The 13,317-nt window shown below is 44.8% G+C and overlaps 1 protein-coding gene across 2 annotated transcripts in view; it reads right to left on the reverse strand.

Annotated features, from left to right (window-relative positions):
- adamts17 (ADAM metallopeptidase with thrombospondin type 1 motif, 17) overlaps positions 1 to 3,823 on the reverse strand; it is a 692,427-nt gene extending 688,604 nt beyond the window's left edge. For both annotated transcript variants that reach the window (XM_060853375.1, XM_060853373.1), the window contains exons 1-2: positions 3,670 to 3,823; positions 3,009 to 3,340 (exon numbers count right to left, since the gene is read on the reverse strand). In XM_060853375.1, coding sequence (XP_060709358.1) covers positions 3,009 to 3,340; positions 3,670 to 3,751 — 414 coding nt within the window. In that variant the 5' untranslated portion in view covers positions 3,752 to 3,823. The remainder of the gene's footprint in view (positions 1 to 3,008; positions 3,341 to 3,669) is intronic.
- Positions 3,824 to 13,317: the final 9,494 nt, after the last annotated feature.

Here is a 13,317-nt window from a genome sequence, read left to right on the forward strand (position 1 = left end):
ATGAATGCAAATGTGACTATCATAGATACATAGTTGAAAGAGGAATAGGATTGGCAGCGAAATGTTCCAGGATATCGATGCTTTAGGGAGCACATTCCAGCTGTGTTGAGGGAGGACAACTTGGAGGAATCCCACAGCAAAGCATCATCAGTAGAGCTCAGGATTTGGAAGGGTAGGGTTCTGGTGCTTATTGTACAATTGATCTTCCAAAATGCATAATTTGTCTGGCTTAAACTCCATCTGCCATTTCTCTGTCCAACTCTATATTCTTACTACATCTCCTCATATCTTTTGATGATGCTCCTCACTATCTGCAATTCTCAAATTTTGATGTCATCAGCAAGCTTACTAATCAGACCACCTAGATTTTCCTCCAGATTATTTTATATTACGAACAATAAAGGACCCTGCACTGATCCCTGTGGAACACGACTAGTTACTGATCTTCATTCTGAAAAGCATTCTTCCATCGTTACTGTCATCTAAACCATTTTAAGGCATATCTTGATAGGCACATGAACAGGAGACGAACAGAAGGTTAGAAACCATGTATGAGTATTAAGCAGCGGATCTAAAAAAAGGACTAGGAATTAGCCCAAGCTTGGTGGGCTATATGGCCTGTTCCTGTGCTGTATTGTATAAATGTAAATACATTTTTTTCTGTATAATTAATCTTTCTTCTTAACAAAAAGCATTTTAATTACCAAAACTAGACAGTTAACAGTTAAAGTTTGCACCAATACTGCCTAAATTCAGTTGAACCAAAGCAAACAAATCCTTCAGAATTTTTCTTAAACCACAGTCTGAAACTACAACACGGAATAAAGATTTCCAACAAGTAGAGCTAAGTCCTTAATGACCCGTCCTGAAAACAGCTGGCCCACCCTCCACCAGCTGTTTTTCAATGGGACTTAAGATGTAGAAGTATTCCTACAAAGTGGGATTTGGTCAAATTTAGAACTTTCTAATCAAGATAAAGTCTATTTTCAGTAGTACTGTTAATGTAACAACTTTGGCATATTTGGCAAATAATTACATTCACATTCCACCTTTTGTAACCACTGGACATCCCAAGGTGTTAGTCAGCCAATTAAGTATTTTTTTAAAAGTAATGTAGTTAGCACTGCTGGATTACAGCATCAGGGACCCAGGTTCAATTCTAACATTGGGCAACTAAGCAGAGTTTGCACTTTCCCCACGTCTGCCCAAGTTTCCGCCAAATGCTCCAGTTTCATTCCACAGTCCAAATGTGAAGACTAGATGAATTGGCCGTGCTAAATTGTGCAGTGTCCAGAGATGTGTAAGTTAGATAAATTAGCCATGGTAAATGCAGAGTTACAGGAATAGTGGGTTGCATCTAACTGGGATGCTCTTCAGAGGGTTGGAGTAGACACAATGGGGTGAGTGGCCTCTATCTGAACTGTAAGAATTCTATTATTCTATTCTAGTCATTAGCATAAAAAATGCAATCAATTACATATAGCAAACTTTCACAAACAACATGCTAATGAACAGAATTTATTTTTCTTGACTGATAAATACATTGGGGAATAAATATTGTCTAGCATACTAGATAACTCCCCTACTCTTATTTGAAAGAGTCTAGGACATCAACTGACAGGTCACACAGGAGTTTTAGCTTAACATCTTCATAGTAAAGGATGCATCTCCTCAGCGTTGCATTGGAGTGTGCTTAAGACATGTACCACAACTTAAACCCACAACCTCTGGCTTAGAGACAAGGATGCTAACCGCTGAGCCATAGATGATGTTTAAATATGAAGAGATCTCAAAACAGTGAAATGTTGACTACTTGTTGGAATTATCAGTTGTTCCACTACCAAGGGACCCCCGATTTAATTAGAGTTGCTAAAGTTTGAACATGTAGACTTGGTCCCAACTTCCAAATATTGCAGCTTCAGTGATGAGCTTTCGAAACATTAAGTTTACCTGCAGACTTCTCAAATCGATTATTCTACTTTAAAATAATTGGAATTGATTTAAAAAGTATATCCAGAAAAATAAAAACAATTAATTGTTTACAAACCAGTTAGAAGAAAACAATTATGCAGAACATTTTGTCTAAATTAAGTGAACCAATTACAGAGTTAACATGCACAGGACCCAGTTCAAACTGACTGCCAGTAGCTGTGTTTCTATAATAAACATTCAATTAATCCTTACTCTGGAGTCCATCAAAGTAATTTCTGGCTCTGAACTAAGACTCTTTGGGTTTCCAACTATTTACAATACTGATTAGATTTGAAGACTGCTCAGGAGGTCTTACAGGGACGTTCACACCATCACTCAGTCATATTGCCCCTTATTTCGATTCTATAGGAAGGAGAGGTGTCAGGGGAAATGGCTCACGTCCGCTGCCTGGCTTCATTCCAAGCTGGATTCCAGTCTGCATGCAGCTTTCCATCTGATTGACTTAAAGCCAAGCTCCTGCTGCCAATCCACATCTCAGTTTCTGCTCTGTACACCTGACCTAGCTATAGTGAGAGACCTAGTCCAAACCTCCTACTCAGTCCAAGACATTCTGCCAGACTTTACTGCTTGTAAATTGTTACCAGGCCCCTCATTTGCTCCTAGTCATTTTGCTCCAGCAAATTCAATCTGGATCAGGCAGAGAAACATCAACAGCAAACTTAAACAATTGAGAAAATGACAGGGAAAAGAAGACTCCTTTCACAGAGTGAACTCCAACTCCAGTTTCCCTCTTCCCAAGCTCAGACTGCTCTCCAGTAACTGTCAATGAAGCTGCTTCTCCTACCCTTCCCTCCTGCTGGAGTGGGGATTAGTAGAAGTTTAGACTGGGTAAAGGGTCACCAACCAGAATTGAACAAACAGGACTAAAACGTTTTGTTGAACGGTTTGTACCTGCAGGTCTACTAACCGTTCAGCCCAAGGGGTAGTATTGAGCTGATGGGCTGAGTGACTTCCCCTGCTCTTCTGGGAGGGGGTTATTGGTGATTGATTAGCAGTGAGTAGTGAGTATTGATTACCAGTCCATTACAGGTGCTGAGGGAGGCGGATGAGCGACTCTGGTTGAGGACGTAGCCGGTGTAGAAGCAGTGGCTGTGGGCTGGAAGCTGGCGGACTCTGGGCTGCCCGTCTCCCCGCTCCTCCACCGTGAGGGTCGGCGCCAGGAAGCTCTGCTCCAGGTTGAGGTCCAGCAGTAGCTCGGTGCCGAATGCCGGCAGCAGGAGGTACAGAGGTTGCTGACCCCCGCTCGCAGCTTCATCTACAGCGGGTAACGTCCCTCTCCTCGCCCGGTGCCCCGCTCCTTCCCCGGGCCCGGGCGGCACGATCCTCCGGGGGACGGTTAGCTCGGCGGCTGTCGGTCAGGGAGAGGGAGGAAAGGACAGGACAGGTTAGTGACGGGGGAGGGGGAGCGGATAACCGGGACACCCCTGAGCCCGGCCGGATAACCGGGACACCTCCGCCCGGATAACCGGGTCAGCCCCGACCCCGACCTCGACCCCGACCAGATAACTGGGACACATCCCTTCCCCACAGACTCTCCGCCGGGTAGAGGACCGGCCCCACCTCCGGTAGATTAACCCCCCGCCCCCGCCGGTTTACTGGGATGTTCCCCCTCCGGATAACCGGGACATCCCTCCCCTCATTGCCGCCGGCCGGTTAAAGCAGACAGAGTGCGGGTACCTGGGCTGGACGTGCACTCGGACGACGACAACAACAACAGGCAAGCGACCAGCGCCAGGTGGGGCAGTGAGCGGCCGCACATGGTCCGACTCCAGGCGGCGGCAACTTCTCCGGCTCGGCTCAGGGAGACAGGGAGCCCGGCAGCGGGGAAGAGGGCGGGCACAACCGGCCTGACCTGACACGCCCCCACCCGCTGTAGACACGCCTCCAGGCTGGGGACCCGCCCCCACCCGCTGTAGACACGCCTCCAGGCTGGGGACCCGCCCCCACCCGCTGTAGACACGCCCCCACCCGCTGTAGACACGCCTCCAGGCTGGGGACCCGCCCCCACCCGCTGTAGACACGCCTCCAGGCTGGGGACCCGCCCCCACCCGCTGTAGACACGCCTCCAGGCTGGGGACCCGCCCCCACCCGCTGTAGACACGCCTCCAGGCTGGGGACGACACCTCTTCAGCTGTAGACACGCCCCCGGCGCTGGGGACCCGCCCCCACCCGTTATAGACACGGCCCTGGGGACCGGCTCCCACCCGTTGTAGACACGCCCCCGGCGCCGGGGCCACGCCCCACCATTCGTAGACACGCCCCCGGCGCCGGGGCCGCGCCCCACCATCCGTAGACACGCCCCCGGCGCCGGGGCCGCGCCCCACCATCTGTAGACACGCCCCCGGCGCCGGGGCCGCGCCCCACCATCTGTAGACACGCCCCCGGCGCCGGGGCCACGCCCCACCTGCTGTAGACACGCCCCCGGCTCTGGGGCCACGCCCCATCATCTATAGACACGCCCCCGGCGCTGGGGCTACACTCCTTCAGTTTAGACACGCCTTAAGTGCAGGAGATACGCCCCCACCCGCTGTAGACACGCCCCCATTTGCTGTAGACACGCCCCGTAGTGCCGGGGACCAGCTTCCATTAGCTTGAGACACGACCCCAGAAACGGGGACCCGGCTCCTTCTGGCCCGAGCAGGCCTCCTGACCGGGCTCTTACAGTAAAAAATGAGGTCTGCAGATGCTGGAGATCACAGCTGCAAATGTGTTGCTGGTCAAAGCACAGCAGGCCAGGCAGCATCTCAGGAATAGAGAAATCGACGTTTCGAGCATAAGCCCTTCATCCTTATTCCTGATGAAGGGCTTATGCTCGAAACGTCGAATTCTCTATTCCTGAGATGCTGCCTGGCCTGCTGTGCTTTGACCAGCAACACATTTGCAGCCGGGCTCTTACAGTGTCAGCCTTAGACCCATCCTATCAGCCCTAGACACCCCCCTTTCGACCATGGACGTGCCTCCAACTAAAGCACCTGTTATTAACAGGTCGTCAATTTGTCTTGTCCTGGTAAAAAAAATCACACAACATCAGGGTATAGTCCAACAGGGTTATTTGGAAGTACTAGGTTTCGGAGCTCTGCTCCTTCATTAGAAGAAGCAGCGTTCCAAAAGCTTCTTTTTTAAACTTTGTCCACTCCAGTTGAACAGTGGCACCTCCTCATCGTGCCAACGAATAAATGCAAGAATTCCATGTACCTTCTTCACCACCATCTACCTGTGTGGCCACTTTCAGGGAACTATGGACTTGAACCCCAAGATCCCTCTGTACGTCAACGATGTTGAGTTCCGCTTTTAACTGTATACTTTTCCTTAACATTTGATCTGCCAAAGTGCAGCACCTCACTCTTATGTGAATTAAACTCTATCTGCTATTTCTCCATCTATGTCTTTAACTGCTCTATATCTTGATATTTTCTTTGACACGCGTCTACACAATGTACAATTCCACAATCTTTGTATCATCTGCAGACTTACTAACCTATCCATCTACAATCACAAACAGCAGAGGTCCCAATACAGATCCCTATGGAGCACCATTAGTCATGGACCTCCTATGGGCAAGCCAATTTTGAACCCTTGCAGCCAAGTCACTGTGGATCCTATACAGCATAATCTTCTGGAGGAGCCTACCATGAGGGTCCTAGTTGAAATCCTTACTAAAATCCATGTAGACAACATCCACTGCTATACCCTCAGTGATCACCTTCATCACCTCCTCAAAAAATTCAATCAAGTTAGTAAGACACTACCTACCCTACACAAAGCCATATTGACTGTCCTAATGGGCCAGGTTTTTCAAATGTGCTTAAAAATTCTCTCCAGTAACTTCCCAACCACTGATGTAAGACACGTCGGCCTATTGTTTCCTGGATTATCCCTGTTTCACTTCTTGAACAAAGGAAAAACTTTGGCTATTTGCCAGTCCTCCTAGACCTCTCCAGTGACTTATGAGATTGAAATTTATAAATTTCATGGCTTTAAAAAGAATTGCTTTTATTCTCAGGACAAAAGTAAATAACCCACCCTTCTCTGGTTTACATTCCATTTGCCACTTTGTTACTCACTCATTTAGCCTGCTGATATCTCATTGCAGCAATGTATCCTCCTAGAAACTTACATTTCCACCCAGCTTTGTGTCATCACCAAAGTTAGATAGATTACTCTGTGTCTTCGTCCAAGTTATAAGTATAAATTGCTGAGGACCCAACATTGATTTTTGTGGCAGTCTATTACTGACTGCCTAACAACTTTAAAATGTCCTGTCTACGCCCATTTACTGCTTCCTTTCAGTTAATTAATCCTCTATCCATGCTAATACATCATCCCCACCTCTACAAGACTTTAACTTGTGAATTAAACTTTTGTATGGCACCTTTTGGAAATCCAAGAATACTATATCTAGTGGTTCCCCTTTATCTGTCCTATTAGTTTCATATGCAAAAACTCAAATAAATTTGTGAAACAGATTTTCCCTTCTGCAGAATCATGTTGACATGCTCTGAGCGGAATAATCAGAACTGTGGGGCAGAGTTCTTGTGTATATTTAAGGCTGAGATAGATTCTTGATCAGTGGGGGAATCAAGGATGATGGGGAAAGGGCAGGAAAATGGATGTAAGGAATGTTGGATCAGCCATAGTCCTATTGAAAGGCAAAGCAGGCTCATGGGAACAAATAACCTACTCTTGTTTCTACCTCTTATGGTTTTATGGTCTTAATCATATTGTACTTTTCTAAGAGGTGTTAAGACTCTCACAATAATAGATTTTCACACCTTCCCAATGACTGATGCTAAGTTTTTCCCTGTTTCCTCTGAGCCTCCTTTCTTGAGTTGTGGTGTTATATTTGCTAACTTTAAATCTGTTTGAGAATCTAAGGAAGTATGGAAAATCAAACTTAATACATCTACTATTTCTGCAGCTGTCTCTCTTTTCCTTAATTTGCTCATGGGATGTGGGTGTCACTTGCTAGGCCAGCATTTATTGCTCATTCGATTTGCCCATGAGAAGGTGGTGGTGAGCTGCCTTCTTGAGCCAATGCAGTCCATGTGCTGTAGGTAGACTAACAATGTCATCATGGAGGGTTTCCAGGATTTTGATCAAGTGAAGGAACAGTCAGGATGGTGGGTAGATTGGAGGAGAATTTGCAGTGCTCTGCTTTCAAGATAGAAGTAGTTATGGGTTTGTAAGATGCTGTCAATGTAGTCTTAGTGAATTTCTGCAGGGCATCTTATAGGTTGCTATTGAGCATTAGTAGTGGAGTAATTAAATATTTGTGGGTGTGATGCCAATCAAGCAGAGTCAAGCTTCTTATTGGTGGTGCCTTCAGGCTAGCAAGTATGGAAGTATTCTATCACTTTACTGATGATGGAGAGGCATCCAATGGGATAGTAAAAGGCCAGATTAGAGTCAGAGACATTAGGGACATTTGAGCGACTGCTGGACAAGCACACAAACATCAGTATATTGGGGGGGGAGGGGAAAGAGTGTAGGTTAGGTTGATCTTAGGTAAAGATAAATGTTTGGCACAACATCGTGATTGAAGGCCCTGTACTGTGCTGTCCTGTACAATGAATGTGGATGTTGTTCTGTACCCAGTATTTATGAGTTGTGCGTAATTGCCTTTGAGCAGGTGGTGTTTAGCCACCAATCGAAATTTTACAGTCCACTGGCCAGGTACATCCAGCTATTGTGATGTTAGAGAGAGAGTTCTAGGATTTTAACCTAACAGCAATAAAAGAACAGCAATATAAATCCAAAACAGGGGTGGGGTTTGAAGGCGAACTTGCAACTGGTGATGGTCCCATATACCTGCTACCTTGTCCTCCTAGATAGTAGTGGTTGCAAACATGGAATGTGTGACATAATGGACTTTGTTGTGTTGTTACAGTGCATTTTGTAAATTTTGCACATTGCTGTACTGTGTGTCACTTCAATATTGGTAATTTCCATTATTATTTAAACAATAATCACACTTTTTATTAGCTTTCAAGTGGTGTTTAGGGTGTCCTGAAATTGTGGCATGTATTATTAAAAATACAAGTTCCTTCTTTGATCCATTTTGAATATTGTGTCTGAAGTTCCATGACACATGCCAATGTGAGATCCACAAGAAGTGAAAAAAAACCTGGTGTATGTATAGGAAGTGGAAAGTTAAAATGAAAACATTGGGAGTCTGGTACATGTGAAGGTTTCTTATGCACTTTACTGTAGGAAACCACATCTCTCTGGGCAACATTTAATGCTGTCATGTATAAAGGAAAAATATCTAATTTCTGAGAACATTGTACTGTTGTCCCATGTGTTGGAAGCATAAACACAGTCTCACATATTCACAACTTACAGCCAAGCTCCCATTAAACTTATACTTGTATTATGTCTCATAGATCAAAAAACCCATGTCATTAAACTCCTGGTAGTGCAAACCTCAGCTTTCCATGATTTTTCTTTTTTTTTCTAGTCTCGTTCCGTTCAATATTTTGTTGTCTCTGAAGTCACCACTTTGAAAACCAAGTGTTTTGGTAAATGGTTTAGAAAAACACATTTCTTCGAAGTAAATCAGAAGTGATAATTTGTCAAGTTTGTTATGTAGTTGACAGAATGACATGATCGGCACACAGTAGGCATAAAGGAGAAAGTGAGGACTGCAGATGCTGGAGACCAGAGTTGAAAAATGTGGTGCTGGAAAAACACAGCAGGCCAGGCAGCATCCGAGGAGCAGGAGAATTGACGTTTCGGGCATAAGCCCTTCTTCAGTGATGACCTGGTGGGGTGCAGTGAGACAGCGCCTCATCTTCCGCCTAGGAACCCTCCAACCACACGTAATGAATGTAGATTTTTCCAGCTTCCTCATTTCCGCTCCCCCGACCTTATCCCAGTCCCAACCCTCGGATAGAGCACCGCCCTCTTGACCTGCAATCTTCTTCCTGACCTCTCCGCCTCACTCCCCTCTCCGGCCTATCACCCTCACCTCCTTCCACCTATCATATTCCTAGCGCCCCTCCCCCAAATTCCCTTCCCCCTACCTTTTATCTCAGCCCGCTTGGCACACCGGCCTCATTCCTGAAGAAGGGTTTATGCCCGAAATGTCGATTCTCCTGCTCATCGGATGTTGCCTGGCCTGCTGTGTTTTTCCAGCACCATGTTTTTCAACACAGTAGGCATGACTAGCACTGCTCCAAGCCACAGGATCCATTGCCAATATAGTCAAGACAAACTGAATAAACTGCAATTCACACAGGGATGTCAACTGAAAGTGAGCATATAGTCTAATAAATAGGCTGACAATTGACTGCTGCTGGGTACTTGAAAAATTCCAACTGGTGCTAGTTAATAACAGCCTAACATCAAATTAACATCTGACAAAAAAAAGAGATGAGCATTTACACAGCATAGCGCCTTTTACAATCTCAGAATAACTTTATAACTTTGCAAAGTAGTTTTGAAGCTGGTCACTGTTGTAATGTATGTGGGTCTTGCAGCCAATCTCTGCAAGGAAAGACCCACAAATAGCAATGTGACAATCACCACATGCTGGTGGAATTTCTCTAGTGCTTTTATGTGTCATTGATGCACTAATCAGATCTCACAGGAGTGTAGTAATGACAACTTTTCTGTACACTGGCAGTTTTGTTGACTTACAGAGATTTTTGCTGTCAAACACTCACTGCCATAGTTTGTAGAAGGTGCCACAGCTGCTGTGGTGTTGGATCTCCTCATCAACAGTAGCCTTTTGAGTGAAGTGGCTGCCAAAGTATGGGAAGCACTCAACATATTCCAGAACGTCTCTTTCTACATATGTGGAAGGTGGAATATTTGGCTGCTTCATTGGGAAGACAATCAAACAAAAACTAGTCCTTTTTGAAGCCAGCTGCATAAATAATCAGGCAAAACTTTTGTAAAATCACTTCAGTAGACTGGACTGCCAAGTAGTCCCTTACCTGAAAGGACCTATTTTCTCAACTCTCGAATGACTGGGAAAGATAACAAAAACACTCTGAAGCTTTCCTCAAAGCATAGCAGCATCATTGTTAATGCCTGGAAGAAGCTTGATACTAATCATTCTTGTCCTTCAAACTGGACCACACTTTTAGTAACAACATCTTAATGTTGAGGCAGAGCTATAGCTAAGTGGAAAAGAAATGAAAGTAAAACATGCTCTCTTGTTCCACTGGTTCATGGGACATCCAGCCCAATAATATCCAGCTCAAGATCTGTTTGTCAATAATTGGCCAGTTCAGTCCGAAGAAGACCCACAGCAGAAACTCATGATCCTGAGTAGACATCAGATCAACAGATGGCTGTTGACAATGAATGAGCACATAGCCTGTTTAAGTGATGTCAGCTGAGGGTGTAGTACTGGCAGAATGCTAGGAGAACACACTGCTGTTCATCCAATAGAGCCAAAACTTGATTTCTACCTCCTAAAAGGGCAAATTTAATATTGCATCAAAAATGACAACATTTCCTACAGAACTCCCTGTATATTCCAATGGAATTTCAGACTTGATTATGAAACACACACTCTTATGGAAATAGAGTAAAGGTCTTGCTGCCTACTTCCAGTGTTAGTAAGTGAGGCCAAAACTACATCAAAACTCAAGATGAGTTCAGATGAAGGGTATTGGGTTGATGGGACATAGGAACGGAGTGGATGGATGTGATTAGAACTATTTGCTGACATGGTGCTAATAATGGATTGGTGGGGTCAAATAGCCTGCTTCTGTGTTATAACTTCTAAGAATTTCTCTGTCCTGGACAACCTCATCTTTCAAGCAGCATCACAACAGCCAATTTACTCCATCCATGCTTGTTGGACTTTGCTATGCCCAACCAGCTATTGTGTTTACAAGTGTTTGTGACTATTTGTGACAGCCAGTGAATGTTTAAAAGTAGGTTAGCTCCTTCTCAATGCAGTTTAACTTTAGACATTGAATATTTGCCTGAACTGCATCATTTTTCAACTTGATTCTTGCACAATTTCTACATCTTCTGTCATTAACTATAACCCCAGGCACATTGAAACTATTCGCTCTTTTGTTTGGAACGTTAAAATAACTCTGCTTTAATTTTGTTTCAATAAAGATGCTTCTTCTTTGATGATGGCACAGCAAGAAATATAATAAAGAATTTGATTTTCTCAAACTGAGGTCCTGGAAATTAAGAGTGTCCAGGTCCAGCAGTGTTTGTATTAGAATCAATGTTTGAAGAGGGATCTCCTCGGAGGCACTTGTGTTTAGAGGAAGTGGGAGTTACAATTGGTGTTTAGGGTCTCTCTCTGCATTTATATTGCATTTCTGGGATTGTTAGAATCAGTATTGGGAGAATCCCAATTTATTCTCTAAGTATATCATGGGAAAGAAGATACCCAGGGAAAGAATAGGGCCCATACGAGACTAATGGGGAAATCTGCACTTGGAACCAGAGGACTTTGACAAGATGTTAAATGAATACTTCACATCAGCCTTCCGTCAGGAGATTGAAGGTGGAAGTATGTAATTTGGGAAGAGGTAATATGAGGTATTTGTACTGGTTGACATAATAAGCAAGGAGGTCTTGGAGATTTGGCAGTCTTAAAAGGGAACAAATCTCCAGGTCCAGATGAATTGTATCATAAACAGCCGGAGGAAATTACATGGGCTCCGAAATCCAAATTTCTGATTACTCTCTGGCAACAGGGAAGATGCAGAGGACTAGAAGACAACTCATGTAGTTCCACTTTACAAGAAGAGTCGTAGCAATGAATCAGGGAACTAATGACCAATGAGTCTAACATTAGTGATAGAGAAATTATTGGAGAAACTTTTTGAAGGAGAAAATTCATCTCCATTTGGAGAGGTAAGGTTTGATCATGGAAGGGGTCACATTGGACCTGGTGTTGGGGAATGAGCCAGGCCATGTGGTAGAAGTTGCAGTGGGGGATTTCTTTGGGAATAGTGACCATAATTCTGTAAGTTTTAGCATACTTGTAGACAAAACTGAGAATGGTCTTAAGAGAAGTGTACTAAACTGGGCTAAGGCCAATTATATCAATATTCAGCAGAAGCTGGGAAATGTGGATTGGGGGCAGCTATTTGAAGGGAAGTCCACATTTGATGTGTGGGAGGCTTTCAAAGATAGGTTGAAGATAGTGCAGGATAGGCATGTCCCTTTGAAGCTAGGAGAAAGTGAGGACTGCAGATGCTGGAGATCAGACCTGAAAAATGTGTTGCTGGAAAAGCGCAGCAGGTCAGACAGCATCAAAGGAGCAGGTGAATTGATGTTTCGGGCATAAGAAGGGCCTATGCCCAAAACGCTGATTATCCTGCTCCTTTGATGCTGCCTGACCTGCGCTTTTGCAGCAACACATTTTTCAGCTCATGTCCCTTTGAAAACAAGGGATAGGAAAGGCAATATTCGTGAACCATGGATGACAGGAGAAAATGTGCAACTAGCCAAGAGGAAAAGGGTACATAATGTCCAGGCAGCTAAGAACAGAATGGGCTTTGGAGGAATATCGGAAGAGTTACTAGACAAGTTGATGAGGGTTGAGCGGTGGATGTTGTGTATCTGGACTTCAGTAAGGCATTTGATAAGGTTCCCATGGTAGGCTCGTTCAGAAGGTCAGAAGAAATGGGATACAGGGAAATTTAGCTGTCTGGATACAGAATTGACTGATCGACAGAAGACAGCGAGTGGTAGCGTAAGGAAAACATTCTGCCTGGAAGTCTGTGGTGAGTGGTGTTCCACAGGGCTCCATTCTTGGGTCTCTACTCTTTGTAATTTTTATTAATGGCTTGGATGAAGAGATTGAAGGATGGGTTAGCAAGTTTGCAGACGACACAAAGGTTGGAGGTGTCGTTGATAGTATAGAGGACTGTTGTAGGCTGCAGCATGACATTGACAGGATGCAGAGATGAGCTGAGAGGTGGCAGATGGAGTTCAACCTGGATAAATGCGAGGCATTTGGAAGGTTGAACTTGAGAGTTGAGTACAGGATTAAAGACAGGGTTCTTGGCAGTGTGGAGGAACAGCGGGATCTTGGTGTGCAGGTACATAGATCCCTTAAAATTGCCACCCAGGTGGACAGGGTTGTTAAGAAAGCATACGGTGTTTCAGCTTTCATTAACGGGGGATTGAGTTTAAGAGCAGTGAGATCTTGTTGCAGCTGTATAAAACTTTGGTTAGACCGCTCTTGGAATACTGTGTCCAGTTCTGGTCGCCCTATTATACAAAAGGTGTGTATGCTTTGGAGAGGGGTCAGAGGAGGTTTACCAGAATGCTGCCTAGACTGGAGAGCTTATCTTACGAAGAGAGGTTAACTGAGCTCGGACCTTTCTCATTGGAAAA

The sequence above is a fragment of the Hemiscyllium ocellatum genome, chromosome 39 (assembly GCF_020745735.1).
Source record: "Hemiscyllium ocellatum isolate sHemOce1 chromosome 39, sHemOce1.pat.X.cur, whole genome shotgun sequence".
NCBI classification, from domain to species: domain Eukaryota; kingdom Metazoa; phylum Chordata; class Chondrichthyes; order Orectolobiformes; family Hemiscylliidae; genus Hemiscyllium; species Hemiscyllium ocellatum.